Here is a 15,374-nt window from a genome sequence, read left to right on the forward strand (position 1 = left end):
GTGTCGGCTGTCGGTTGCAGGGGCCGCCGCTCCTGCGAAGCCTCTGGGGGCTGGCTAGGAGCCGGCGTGGAAGTGCCGGTAAGGCCAGCGGCGCTGGTCGCAGCCGCTAGTTTTATTTTGTGTTCGAGCCATTGGCCGTGCAGGTGTGGACAATACGAGTCCACGAACATGTCCATAACTTCCATTTTCGTTGTCATGTTGATTTTTCGCTCTCCCCCAGTACCCTGTACCGGGGGGAATGATGTGAAGGGTGGAGAGGGGGGGGGCACTAAGTTATCAATGATTTGGGAACTAAAACTATCTCAGTAAACAAACCGAAACACGGCAGGGTGGCACTGTTTATGAGTCACTATCTCTATATTAACACTTCACAGCAATCCAGTAAAAAGGCACACGGAGCAGGGCTACAACGTGGCTTAGGCACTATTCGAAAATCCAGCACGCGGAGCCAGGCTCAACGCGGCGATGAAACGAACAAAAATCCAGCACGCGGAGCCAGGCTCAACGCGGCGGAGAAAAGATCGGCACTCAGTAGGTACGAGCTAAGCACGCGTGCGCGCGGCGCGGCGGTCGGAGCGGGAATCCTCTGAATAAGCCACGAAACGGCTCTGCCTTATATAGTAAAACACAAGGCCGTTTGGTACCTTCTTCAACTAGTGGGTGTATCATGCAGAGTCAGTAATGTATATTTTTGCCAATCTCGTTAATTATAAGCACGTATGAAAGGAGCACGAATCCTAGACTTATAAATAGGTACAATATTAAGCACGTATGAAAGGAGCATGAATCCTAGACTTATAACTAGATATAAAACATTCCACGCAATTCATTTGACATAATATACGAGCACAAAGTAAAACATGATATACAAAAGTAAAAATAGTAACCTAAACGTAGAGACTAATTAAACACGTACATGAACCCTAATAGCTATTTACGACAATATTAGTATAAATAGCTTTGTATTATTTCGACCCAGCGAACATTCGATCCAGCAACATACGATACACAACAAATCGAACCCATACAATTCTAGATTACGATTTTTCGATTATGCATAATTCGGCCACAAGTATTTCGACCCAGCGAACATTCGATCCAGCAACATTCGAATCAACGAACATTCGACAGCAGGATACTCCTAGAGTACGTGTCCGAAACTATGATATACACTCAGGTGCATGACGTGGGTTTCGTCATTACCAAACTAAAATGGAATTGGGCGGGACATGTTGCTAGGCAGAGTGATGGCAGGTGGACTAAAATGTTAACAGAATGGTGGCCGCTTTCAAATGAAAGAAGCGCCTGGCGTCCGTTGGCTCGTTGGGTGGACGACATCCGGAAAATTGCGGGTCACTTCTGGATGAGATTAGCTCAGGACCGGGACAAGTGGCGTACTAGAAGAGAGGCCTATGCTCAGCAGTGGGCGATAAAGGGCTGACATGATGATGATGACACGTCAAAGACAAATCTTGGACACCTCGATCTCTTTTTGTGTACGAACGAGTCACTACACGCACCGCCATAGGTACAGTTGTACCTATGCTTCGGCAGAGAGGAAATAGTACCTACGAATGCCGTCTCCCTTCCCCGTGTTGCTCGAAGCTCGGGAGACACTAGTGTTGGGGGTCTCTAAATATAGGTACCTACTGGCTGCAGCTAGCCATCGGGTACATATTTTTTCGTAAATAGCCTCGAGGCTTACCGAAAAACCCGTTCGATCATTAGCTTTTTAAGTCCCGATAGTTTTCTATCCATCAAACGGTTTGACGGCCACACAAAAACCTCTTTGTGACTAAAACGTTTATTGTACGACAAAAGGCCCAAAGGGGTGTTATTGTTCACGTAATTATTATGGTGAAATGCAAATCATTTTAGTGCGTAGTGTATGAAAATTGACGATAAGTATATGTTAGGAGTGTATTGTTTGATTGTTTCCGAGGTTTTCTGTTGTGACTTCTTTCTAACGTATTACCTGTCAATTGTTTATAAATACTTGTGGCGTTATTCATTACAAGCCCCAATTAGCTAATAGTCGTTTGTCTTAATCTGTCATTTTAACTTATTAATTTATATGAAAATAATACATAAATTAACTAATTAATTTTATAAAGTTATATAAATAAGAGGTTGATGTTTTACTATTTTAACATAATTATTGCCACGGGTTCGCGTTTTGGTAGCCCCTGTAAAGCGTATCGATACAGGTTCAAACCCTGGCCGAGTTTTTTATTCAATATTTTCGATGGTTGAATGATATTTAACAAATTCGCCATTATTACCCTCGTAATAACAATTTCAATTGAAGATACCGGAGGTAAGTAATAATGAAAATAGATCAAATAGATTCTGTACATAAAGTCAATAATTTCAGGCCGTTAATATCCTATGGCTTAAACTTTTAAAGTAATAAAAACAATGACTTCTTAACTCCTTCGTTTACAATCTGGGTCGTACCGTACCGTCAGTTACATAAGTAACTATCGGTACCTATTCCATGTATCTAATATCTTGGTGGTGGTATGTTTTTGCTTAATAAGAGATTGAGACGCAATGCACATTGGACAAATAAATTGGACAGGTTGAATACCACCCTAAAGCAACACAAGTGGGTGACATTTGAACGCCTATCGTGTGCGTCATCGCAAACCTTGTCGGAAAGCACGAAGGTTGATATTGGGCGGTAGCCGCGCGCGTCACTAGACGTCTTTAATGATCAAAGCACAGAATAAAGAATAGTACTACCGTAGAGAAAGGAAACTTCCTACAAAACCGAACTTTGCAGTAGTTCAGGGTCAAATCATGCTGTCCTTTTCTAACATATGGCACTATCCCTTTTGGCTATTTAAGGTTGTCAACATTCAAGCAATTATCTTATCTGTGGTCGTGCACGCAAAGGGACGTCAAGTTGTGACAACTCTAATAATTGCTCGGAGCAATGCTGAGCCGAACGGAGCCCAGTTTGCCCGAAGGGAGGAGTTTCGCACCCCTGGTCAAAGGGTTAAAATTAATATGATGACCGTGAGCTAAGCGCGTCAGGCTCAATTTTAGTGGCTGGGTAGTCTACATAGGTCACCATCGAGTGATCTTACGACCTCGGTGCGTAGCTGTAAAACAGATTTTTTTATGATATGGCCGGGAGGCAAACGAGCAGCCTAATCAATTTCAATTATCTAATCGCCTGATGGTAAGCAATTACCGTCGGCCATGGATACCTGCAACACCAGAGGGGTTACAAGTGCGTTACCGGCCTTTAGGACGCTGTTTTCTTGAAGGTTTGAAGGTCGTATCGGTCCGGAAATACCGTGGGCGACAGTTTATTCCACAGTTAAGCTGTGTGAGGCAGGAAGGAAGAAGTTAGGATAGTTTCCTACGTACTACGGTTAAGTCATATCTCTTTACTGTTTAGGATATATTTGCCGCGTAGCATTTCTGCCGCCGATTGTACTTGAAACGGCAATTCCACGCGGAGACATAACCCGCAATGTAAAAGATAATCTCGCCTAAGCGTGCGTGTAAAATATTTCACGCCGGAGATATGCTAATGTTTTGATATTATTCAGTCAATGTAGATTATTCCGGGTTGTTTACATAACAATTAAACCCATTACCAGTAGGGACGCGATAGTTCGGGGCAGACAGATATACAATACTTATAGGAATATCTTGTCATGATTTCCCCGCAGACGCTTCTTTCCAAGATTAAGAGTTTATATTTGTTAAACGAATATAGAAAGGAATATTTCATATGGAAAAAAAATATACAGTTCACATCTTCGATTGCTTTTTTGTTTCAAGTTTCTCAAGTTGATTTACTAGGCGACGAAACATATTTACAGACGTTACAGACATCCGTAACTTAAGTAGGGAAGGTCCGAAACTATCAAAACTTAATACAGTTCGTACACAGGACCACTAGCGACTAGTTTAAAAATATATTTTAGGCATTTTCCATAATTAATAAAAATAAAATCAAAAAATTACACTTCCAATTTACTTGGGTTAGCGTTGATCATAACTATTCCAAATTTCAAATCGATAACTGCAGTAGTTTTCGCGATATTTAGCGATGTAGACGGACGGACAGACGGACAGAGTCGCACCATAAGGGTTCCTTTTGTACCTTGTTGGAACGGAACCCTAAAAAAAGATTTGGTGTTGCACTGAGGTGACAACCCTACCCAGCACTCGCGCTGACTCCGATAACGGCAGATAGCCGTAGTTTAAGATTATGTCGCAGCGCGCTGATACCGCGTCGTGCGTGCTACAGCAACTATAGTAATCGCAGTACTGACTGAAGTTATAATGCCATCCCTTTCAATAGCGCTGGACCTGGATAAGCATGAAAGAGATAGCAATATGACTTCAGAAGGCCATTAGTCTTGCGTTAGTATAGTGCGCTACTTGTACACGAGTATGTAGAAACCCGTTTTAGTGAAAACGCGTTTTCCCTATTTATCGGTGAAAACTAGTTGTAACTGGGAATTTTCAGTCAAAATTAATTTTTACAAAGTGCCATCGTGAAAATTAGTTTTCACCAATTACTATTCAAACATGTATATTGCTCTTCATACCTAATATTTTAATCACGAAATAAGGTAAGGTAAACGTACTGGTGCTCGACGCGGTCCCTGTACATGTCATCTTGAAACTTAAGTCATTGTCAATAGAGGTGACAGCAAGTTGTCATCTATTGGGCATTAGCATGTGGAGCACTAGTATTAGCATTATATTGCAGCACGAAATTACTGCACATGTCAAAAATACGGTCAACAACAACATCGATTTTGACAGTAATGTAACGCAAACAAGCCTTATTGAAGTTATTGAGCTTACTGTGGGACTAGGCCGATTTGTGTAATATTTTCTCATAATTTTTATATAAACATGTTTATGTTTGTGTGTGTATGGGATAAGGGCAAGCGGATGATGATGATGATGATTTATATAAACATGTTTGTTACTCCAATCTTATTCAGATTTAATGTGCCGTACATTTCCCAACCTAGTGCACCGCATTCACGTACTAAGAAGTGGAGCACTTCAGCTATTATCAAATTTGCAAGACGGACGTTCACTTGATACTCTCAGCACTCCAGTAGCTCCGTACAAAGCCTTGCTAAATACAGTACAATGGACGAGAACACCTGGACAATAGCATTTGTGGAACAGGCTACGGTGAAGGCTGGCTAAACCTATCATTGTACCTACACAATAGCACAGACAATTGGCTCTGTGAGCTGCAGAACTCGAGAATCTCTTGCTTCGCCATTTAGAAAAAAAAAACCCAAAAAAATCTGGTTGCTTCACGAGAATCGGTACAAATACGACCCGTAGAGAACAGCCGGACGTATAGTCTGACAAGAAATTGTAGAAAATTATTGCCACTTCCTGCTTAACTGTCACATTTTTGACGTAAAATGCTTAAACATGGCAACAATTTACTATGTACATTTTTTAGTTCCATTTTTTTTTACTTTCTACTATGTATTTTATGTCGCACTATACGAAAGCATTGTTGCCCAAGCCGAAACGGAGACGCTTCGCTCGATCAAAAAGTGTACAGTTAAACCCTGGTTTACAGACAAACTTTTCCAAAAAAATCTGTTTATTATTTGACGTGCTGACTGAGTGATATTTTTCATTCCCTTGCATCTTATAAACTACTGGATGGATATACTTAAATGGTTGCGGTGTGGCTATGTGTCGTAGCATGTATATAGTTAGGTTTGTTCCTATAAAATACAAAACGGCCGCAGTAAAATCAATATAATAAAGAATATAACGTTTGTATCATCATTTTGCAAATACCCGAAACGAAATCGTAAACAACCACGTTTCAAATCTCGCTGAAAAATCAAATGCTTGTAGTTGTGCTACTAAATTTATTTGATTGATTGTTTTGATATTCGATTTTTTTAATGTGGTTAAAGTAACGAAGTAGTATACAACATCTGCAATATTGAAATACGAGTATTTTCAAATATTGTTCTGTTTTAATTGGCAAAAGGACTTCATTCGTGAAACGAAAAATGTTGACGTTTAGGATATATAGCATGAAATTATTTTTGAAAAAGAGACAATACGTATACACGTATCACATACGTGAGGTGTGCAATAAAGAGTATTGTATTGTATTGTATTGACAATACAGGGTGTTTTTTCAACCCTTAGCCATAATTTGCGACTTGATAGGTCATACTGAGCAACTTTTACTTGATCCCATAGTAGGTAATCAATAAAATTGTTGCTGCTTCATACATTTAGGCTGATCAGATTTCGATGTTTTCTGTGAGACCGATTTATTTGACCATAGTAAAAGTTGCAATAAGACCCCAATCCCTAAAGGGATAATATCGCCTTTGTGTTTCACTACTACTAGACCCATCGGATATCGTATCAGATACGATTTACTATTAGAGATTCTCCAATAAGTAGTCCACCTACAAAAATTCCAACTTGTAACCCTAATCCTACAGAACGTGTGCACGCATCGCATTGTTCCTAAGTCAATCGCGAAACCATTGTTTCACGAACATGCTCTAAACTCGTCGGTTAGTCTTCAGTCTGTAGTAGTGGAGTAATGACTAAGCCAAACATGTCAGGGTCGCCATGTGAGGAAGCATCGTTTTAAACTCTCGCGTCCACATACTCCGCTTACTGAAGGTCGGTAGAGCAGGAGTGAAGCTCTTCCTTTCGTGTGTGTTGTGTGTGTGTGACTTTGTGTATGTGTGAACGACATAACATATACAAATACGATAGTTCTTGCCCTATGACGGTGTTCTCTGCAATAAATTTTATATGCCGCTCTTCTCCACATTCACCTTAATATGTTTTAGCTTTAAAGTAGATATTTCACTTGCGTGGCGTAGGTTCTGCTATTGTTAATAAATGCGTTCAGATCGTCCTGCCCTTTCCTTTTAGGTCGATTAACTCGATTACAATGCCGAACTTATTTTAACAAGTTTTTTCTTTCTTTTCAGCCCGAGAGCACACATCACACCACGTCACGAGACTAAGGCACTCCAGACACCTCCAAGGGAACACACCTAATATATACACAGCATCCGTGAGTTACTTTTCCCGCCGTGCGCAAAATCTCTCATTACTACCCGTCTTACACCCAACAAGCTTAATTGATAGAGATTTATATTTATTTACGCTTTTTTTATTTATGATGATAATAGATGTATTTCGCATGTCATGGTCATTCTTTAGTCTATATGTCAGTTTTTTGAAAAATGTATTTTCATGTCACTTGAATATTTTAACGCTAGCGAGGATTTTACGTGAGTATAAACTGTATATAATCAATGTTTAACTTTGTTATTAGCAATATAACCGCAAGAATCTAATAAATCACGTATTCTTGTATTTTATAGTGACACGCTAACATGTATTTTAACACTTCTAATGCTAGCCCTGTATGTCTATTACACGCGTATGTATAATAAGTATTTAATAATCATTAGAGTATATAATATTACATAAACGGAAGCTCATTTTTCTGTCACCTAAATTATTTAAAACTTGTCCTAATTGAGGCGACAAACGTGACAACAGTGACAGTGACAACTTAAAAAGTCCGTGGTCACTGTCGTTCTAGCTAGAAGATTGTCATTCATATATGTTGTCAGCTCGTCACCTAGATTTATTTCCAACAAAAAAAAAAGTTAAATTCAACGCACGATAGGTAATTACTATTTACTCTTTTGTGAATTTTAGAAAACATTGTGTTATTTTTTTCTCAGAAGAGTAGAAGAAAGTACCTTAGATAAAAAAGAGAAAAGAAGGGGTCTTAACTTTCTTCACTTTTGTGAACCTTTTTATATATATTTTCTGACTAATCAATTTTGTATGCAACGCTAAGGACTCTTTTAAGTAAGTAAAGTACCTACAATGATTTGAAATTACCTTTAACATTAGAATATGCTGTTTTTTTATCTTAAAGTTAATGGTTTCCTGGTCGTCTATATTATATTATAATGGCTACTGCTCCATACTCAAAACGAAAATGATAGGTACAGTCAGCAGCAATAGTTGCTAAGCGGGCGAGGTGTTCAATGATCGATGAATGAAATCATCTTGACGCGACTTTGTTGTTAAGAGAATAAGAGCGTGTCAAAGTAATTTTGAACACCTCGCCCGCTTAGCAACTTCTGCTGTTGACTGTAGGTACGTACGACATTAAACTGAGCTTCTCAACTAAAAGCTACTTCCATACGCCATAGCGATTATCTCAAAGTTAGCTCGTATACATATAAAACTAACTCTCATCCCGTCAAACTGACTGAGGAAACTAGATCATAACTTTATAATTAATAAGAAAGTGGACGACCACTTTTTCATACAAACACAGTCCCCATTTTCCTCTTTGGATATTCGTTAGGTTTTTCGATTTTTTATTTATTATAAGAGTTAGAGACGAAACTAATTGTAAACATATTTTTATAAGCAGCTGCAATAAAAGCTTAAGGCCCTCAGCACACGAGGCGTAGGCGTGAGCGTCGCGTAAACGTGGCGTACTACGCGCGTAGAACGAGAGCGCTACGCACGTACGATCTCAAACAAGTCCGCACACGAAGCGTAGTCGTAGCGTAGCGTATGAGATCTCTGTTGTCATTACGACAGGCATAAGCGTGAAGATATTGTATGCAAACAGAACAATCACGCTAACGCGACGCTTGGTGCCCAGAACTCTACGCCTCTCGTAATACACCACGCTTACGCGACGCTCGCGCCTACGCCTCGTGTGCTGAAGGTCTAATGAAGGCGTATAGCTGTGGTTGATATCTAGAGAGGAAAATGGACCTACGTTTGTATGGAGAAGCGGTCGACCATTTCCCTCTTAGCTCGAGTTATTTTTGTAACAAGAATGCCAGGAGCTTTTTACTTTCTTAATTCAATTTAAGTTTCCAAGGAAACAAGCCTGCTGGAGGGCGATAAAGGGCTGTTTCGATTAGCACCCATAATGAGAGTATTAAATGAAAAAGTCATTAATTTCGGCCCTAGAGACAAAAGTAACTCGTCCCTTTGGTACCAGTAATTCATCCATTATGCCGACAAAAGAGTTAAATTGAGCTGTGGATAGTTAAAATTGTAGTAATAATGAATAATTGCTGGCTTTTATGACTTTATTTAACGTACTACGTTTTGGGTATAGTGTAATAATTAATTAAGGCGTTTATAGAAAATACCTTTACTGTTTTATTTCAAATTGTAATTTCTAAATAATATAATGACTGATTTTAGCCTGTTATTATTTCGATAAAGTTTCACTTTTATTCCAGTTTGTGACTTTGACAAAACGTATATATTATTTTGTATGAACACTTCACAAATTTTGTACGCAAAGGAAAGACTTTCTTACGGTTAGTAGAAATATTTACTATGGATTTTGAACCTGAAAGATACATAAGATAAACGTACTGATGCTCGACGCGGTCCCAGTACATGTCATCTTGAAACTTAAGTCATTGTCAATAGAGGTGACAGCAAGGTGTCATCTATTGGGCATTAGCAATATTAGCATGTCTAGCACTAGTACGTTTACCTTAACTAAAATAAAAAGTGAAAGGTATTTTTTATGAAAGCCGCCTTTTAATAATACCAATGATTACATAAACAAGTAATGGGTGCATTAAAGGTATTAATTTTAATGATTTTATTAACATGATTGACTTCCATGTACACGCAACCGATGTCTATTGGATTACTGTATACATTAAATAATTTACCCTTATCTTCATTTATGATCATATATTTGGTGTAATATACTGTAAGCCTATCGGGTGAATTAAACTTTGAAATGAATATTTTCACGCTCGGTTTATATGAGAACTAGAAATAAATCAAAATCCCATTTATTCATGGTACTTTAAAATCCTTAGGAAGTGGAGTGTGAATCTGAAAAATAAATATCACTTCCATGTAAAAAATAATAATACTATGGTACTCGTATGTGCCACTAACTGTTATTGAAATTCAATTACTGTAAATTTTTATTTTAAAATGTATATTTCAACGGATTTTTTGTCATTCCCTTCTGAAGCGATAATTAACGTAGCTACATCATAGTCCCGTGACTATATATCTAATAGCATACCTATGCCCTTTAAGTCTAAACTAAATTAAACCGAGCGTAGGAAAAGTTTATTCAAAAAAATCACAACCTACCCTTTTTAAGTTCTCATATGACGTGTCGGGCTCTAACCACTTTCAGTTCGCCGGCACGTCACCCAAGCTGGCCGTGAAGGACAACCACAAACCGCTGTTCACCGAGTGCCTCACCTACCGACCCACTGTTCAGGAGGAGCAACCGCAAGGGACCTATGTTTTTACGGTAAGATCATGGCACCAATGATCGAAGTCAGGTTGCCCAAGCTCTAAGGGACAACCACAAACCGCTGTTCACCGTTCAGGAGGAGCAGCCGCAAGGGACCTATGTTTTTACGGTAAGATCTAGGCACCAACCCAAGTAGCACAGATTAGTTGTATAGCAGCCGCATAATGAAGTACGAATACGCTTGAAGCTGGAATATAAAAGCTGCATAAGAGCTGTATAAGCGTCTTTTCAGCTTTTATAACTCTTAAATGGGCACAAATTAGGCAGCCTAAAGTTCACATAGCTACTTAAGAGCGTTGTAGCAGCAATTTAACGGAATTATAAGGGGTAACAGAAGTTATAAGAGGTGTATATTGGCTGGGTAAGAGACCACCAGTTACCCTTTATTCAGCTAATATGTCACATGTGCGCCCTAATACCGGGAAATATTGACATTGGGCTGAATAAAAGATTATTAATAACATACTTTTACACCTCTGCCTTAAAAATCAGCTATTATATTTAGTATAGTGACGACGAACGCAGAGGTGAACATATTTATATTGAAGCAAAAACATTAAGCGCAACGACACCATAAGTCATTTTGTTAAAGTGTTTAGTTAAATGTTTGTACATGATCTTTTATATATTAATGCGAGAAAGATGTTTGGGAATGCAAGTTTATTGACATTATATATATACATTATCTAAGAAAATTTCAGTGCGCCACGAAAATAATCAGTATTTATTTATTTTAATGATATAAATAAGCTATGTGTAAAAACTATTTCAGTGGTTTGGACAGAATTATGAGATAAAAAGTTAATAATACGTTATAGGAAGTACTAAACTAATGATTTAGGTTAAGAACTCAGGCACAAAACCATATTGTTACCCTTAAAAGTTGGAAAAGCAATTTCAATTTTGTAGGTTATATACAATAAAATGGCGGTCTTTGTTAAAATGCAACGTGAACCGTTAAAATTCTTATATGCAGCATACGACTGTTATATATCTGATAAAGATACTTAAGTGAACCACTATAAAGTCCAAGTCCCTATTTCGATACACTAGTGAACCTCTAAACAGTTATAAGGCATCTTATGAACATTTTAACAGCCGCTATGCAGACAGTCCCAATGGTAGTATAATAGGCTGCTTAGCGGTAAACATGTTCAGCGCTAAGCCGTATTATGAGCCACATGTGTTCGATTATACGTCTATTGGTTTCATAATAGCTCAATCGTTCTCCCTTATAATAAGTCAGCGAAATAAAAGCTGCTTTAGCGGTAAACATGTTCAGCGATAAGCTGTATTATGCGCCCCATGTGTTCCATTTATACGTCTATTGGCTTCATATTAGTTCACTCGTGCTCCCTTAAAAGTCAACGTAATAAAAGCTGCTTAGCGGTAAACATGTTCAGCGATAAGCTGTATTATGCGCCACGTGTGTTCCATTATACGTCTATTGGCTTTATAATAGTTCATTCGTGCTTCCTTAAAAAGTCAGCGTAATAAAAGCTGCTTAGCGGTAAACAAGTTCAGCGATAAGCTGTATTATGCGCCACATGTGTTCCATTATACGTCTATTGGCTTCATATTAGTTCACTCGTGCTCCCTTAAAAGTCAGTGTAATAAAAGCTGCTTAGTGGTAAACATGTTAAGCGACAAGCTGTATTATGTGCCACATGTGTTCCATTATACGTCTATTAGCTTCATAATAGTTCACTTGTGCTCCCTTAATAAGTCAACGTAATAAAAGTCCACAATTACCTCCTTATACAGCACATGGCGTAATTTTATCCACTAAACAGACCTTATAACGGTTAAAGCATTTGATAACCCTTAAAGCTGTATAGGGTCGTAGCAAATATACCTTTATATCACTCTTTGCGTATTAATAGTAGTTTTCAGAGCCGTAATGCAGCTTTTAATCGGCCCTAAGCTATATAAATATCACTGAGATCTATTATACAGCTGTAGGACCACGAGTGTGCTCTTATAAGTGTCTTAATACGCACAGAGCGTTAGATAGAACTAAAAGTGAGTAGTTATAGAGCTATCTGTGCTACTTGGGAATGATCGAAATCAGGTTGCCCAAGCTGTAAGTGGCAACCATAATTCGCTGTCCACTGAGTCCACCTACCGACTCACCATTCAGGAGGAGCAGACGCATGGGACCTATGTTTTACGGTAAGAAAATGATGGTCATAACGACCAATATCAGCATCAACTTAAACTTAAGCACAAATCTCTATTCAGCAGGCGCCTCACCTAACTCTTAGCTTTAGAACTCTTAGCTTAAGACTCCTCTTGAACGCTAAGGAGCTCCCTGCAAGAATGTTTTTAATGTAAGATAAGGTACAAATCATCAGGTCACCTACAAGCTATTCCTACCGTGCAGCTGTGGTCGCAAGGAATCTATGTTTTTACGGAAAGTTATGATTTACACGAATAAGTGATATTGATATTGTAATCGAAGAGTGAGGGAAACTGATTTCTTCATATAGCATTACTGTGCCACAGAACTGATAAATCGCTCTTCTTCTTGCTAGTGACACTAAATAAAACTGCCGATTTCCTATTTCCTATCAACTGAAGTTGTCCGTTTTGTAAGTTTATTAATCGTAAAAATAAGTTATAAATAATAAATGAATCGCTCTTCCTGATCGTAAATTATAAATGGGTTCTGCGACAAAATTTTATAATTACTTAACAACTTTGAAACACGTGGAAATGAAAATACTGGATACTCGTGCCGCTATAATTAAATTAGCCCCCCTGAACCTGTAACCTTAACTGGATTATAATTATACCTAGAGTGAAATGTGGGAGAACATAATATCAATAATAAATCAGATAGACAAAAGGTCAATTTCAATTTTGGAACATTGATTATTATTTTATTAAAGTCCTGGTAAATGTACAATCGGCCATATTCACCCACTTCTGCGAAATTTACACAATTTTAGATGGCTTTTATTAAGTTACCCACGTACCTGTAAAAGGAAAATGGAGTGCTGCGAACTTATCTTAATAGAGACATGAGTTAAATTTTCTTGTGAACAGTGCTAATATGATTTAACCTTAAAATTACATTTGATTATTTTCTGAATGGCAGACCGAGTGACTCAAAGGAAAACTAACCCATTTTACAGAATTATTTTATATACTTAATATTAATTGGATGGACTGATTGCAGGTGCACGCTGAAGACCGGGATCCCCCGGAGATGGGTGGTACTGTCACGTACAAGTTCGTGTCCACTCCTGGCGAGAAGGAGCGGTTCCACGTCGACCCCGAGACTGGCAGAATCACTACAGCCGATGTCAGTATATTTTACTTTTCATTTTAGATATAATATTAGCCTTTTACGTATAGTACTTTTGTATTAGCCTCTGCGATATAAAATCTGGTATTTGTATGGTAACGGCTTAGAGAACATTCTATGGAATATAATTTTTCATTTCTATCTTCAGTACTTTTATTTATATTATGTAGATAAAATTAATTTACTTTCACGTAACGTTTCTGTCTTCGATCTATTGTAATGAAATTCTTTCGCTAGAAAATTTAATATACTCTTTTGTTAAATGTATTCAAGGGCAGAGGTAGGTGAAACGTTTATTATTATTATTATTTCAAATGTTTTACAAGTTCAAAATGGCGCAGGTTTTTGATCGAGATGAACCGTCCAGAGAGAAAGAAGCGTATATCACTGTGCGAGCGAGTGACAATGGCCAACCACAGTTGGACGACGCGTGCACTATCAAAATAGTCATCGAAGATATCAATGACAACCAGCCAGTGTTCGACAAAGTTGTAAGTATTACTCTTAAAATTTACAAGTATGCTATAACTGTTAGGGTAAATCGCTAAGGTCTAATGCTAAAATTGTTTGCCGTTTATTTAATGCAGCATTGTGGAGACAAGGAATCATTACGCCCATTTGAAAGTGTAAAGATGCTAGCACGCTAATACAGGCATTAAAGTTTATAGGTCTTGCACTGCAGGAATGGATTTAACTAAACATTTCTTCCAAGTCTTACAGTGATTATTTGATGTGACTAACCAGATACTTGTTAGCCCCAAACAGTTGCCCAGACTGTACTAACACTTGCCTGTTTTCCAAAGGTCTTCCGTGGAGATGTCTGGAAGGTTTGTCCAAATGAACAGAAATTACTGAGAGCGAGAGTTCCAAGCACAAACTGTTAATCTTTGACACTTGATTCTTGTATCATCATTTGTTACCATCGCTCATAGATTTAGTTAACTAATCTAATAGACTATTGAAATTACCTATGACTTTCCTATGTTGTTTTGGTAACATATGAAATGTGAAATGGATTTGAAAATTATCTTTTCTACTTGCATGTGGCTGCATGTTGATTTAGGACCATAAGCCGCTCAAGGCGATTTTGGTAATCATTTTGTGTTTAGTGTGTTTATATCCACTTTCTTTGCACATTTGTAGTTGGTGTGTTTTCTTTAGCTAGGCTGCTCTTTCCCCCTAGGCGCATTTTATCACACTGCACGATTATTATTATTTTGGATAAAAGAAACTTTCTCTAAGCTTCGGGCATGCTTCGCGTAGAACATGTCTAAGTGAAAAGTACCTTACACTGTGTGGACATTTGCACAGTTTGAACATAAAAGTTTTACTGCGATTATGAAAATTTCTTGAATAAATTTTTTTGGATTGATTGATTCGCGAGTGGTAATGCATTAGTGTAGATTTGATGTTAACATGTTTTTCTATGTACAGTCATATTCGGAATCCGTGCCTCAAGACCTGCCAAGCGGGCGCGAGGTGATGAGGATATCAGCGACAGATATTGACGACGGCAACAACTCCATCGTCCACTACAGTCTCGACACCAACTCGCCGGACCAAGCTTATTTCTATATAGACCCCGACAACGGAGTCATATTCTTAAATAAAACTATTGATGTAAGTATTGTTAATATTAGACCTTATTAGACAGACAGAACCCCAATTGTGCAAATAGAGCCCCAGTTATAAATATTACCAAGTTTGGATCTTGAAAAC

General features: G+C 38.2%; 1 protein-coding gene across 6 annotated transcripts in view; it reads left to right on the forward strand.

Moving 5' to 3' along the window:
* LOC134806861 (DE-cadherin) overlaps positions 1-15,374 on the forward strand; it is a 402,744-nt gene that overhangs the window by 306,001 nt on the left and 81,369 nt on the right. For 4 of the 6 annotated variants that reach the window (XM_063780280.1, XM_063780271.1, XM_063780293.1 and 1 more), the window contains exons 2-6: positions 6,984-7,069; positions 10,223-10,342; positions 13,527-13,652; positions 13,997-14,146; positions 15,090-15,275. In XM_063780280.1, the coding sequence (XP_063636350.1) occupies positions 6,984-7,069; positions 10,223-10,342; positions 13,527-13,652; positions 13,997-14,146; positions 15,090-15,275 (668 nt within the window). Of the gene's footprint in view, positions 1-6,983; positions 7,070-10,222; positions 10,343-10,415; positions 10,455-13,526; positions 13,653-13,996; positions 14,147-14,464; positions 14,483-15,089; positions 15,276-15,374 lie in introns of those variants that run through there. The other 2 variants (XM_063780301.1, XM_063780309.1) reach the window with 2 other exon arrangements.

The sequence above is a fragment of the Cydia splendana genome, chromosome 1, assembly GCF_910591565.1.
Source record: "Cydia splendana chromosome 1, ilCydSple1.2, whole genome shotgun sequence".
NCBI classification, from domain to species: Eukaryota; Metazoa; Arthropoda; class Insecta; order Lepidoptera; family Tortricidae; genus Cydia; species Cydia splendana.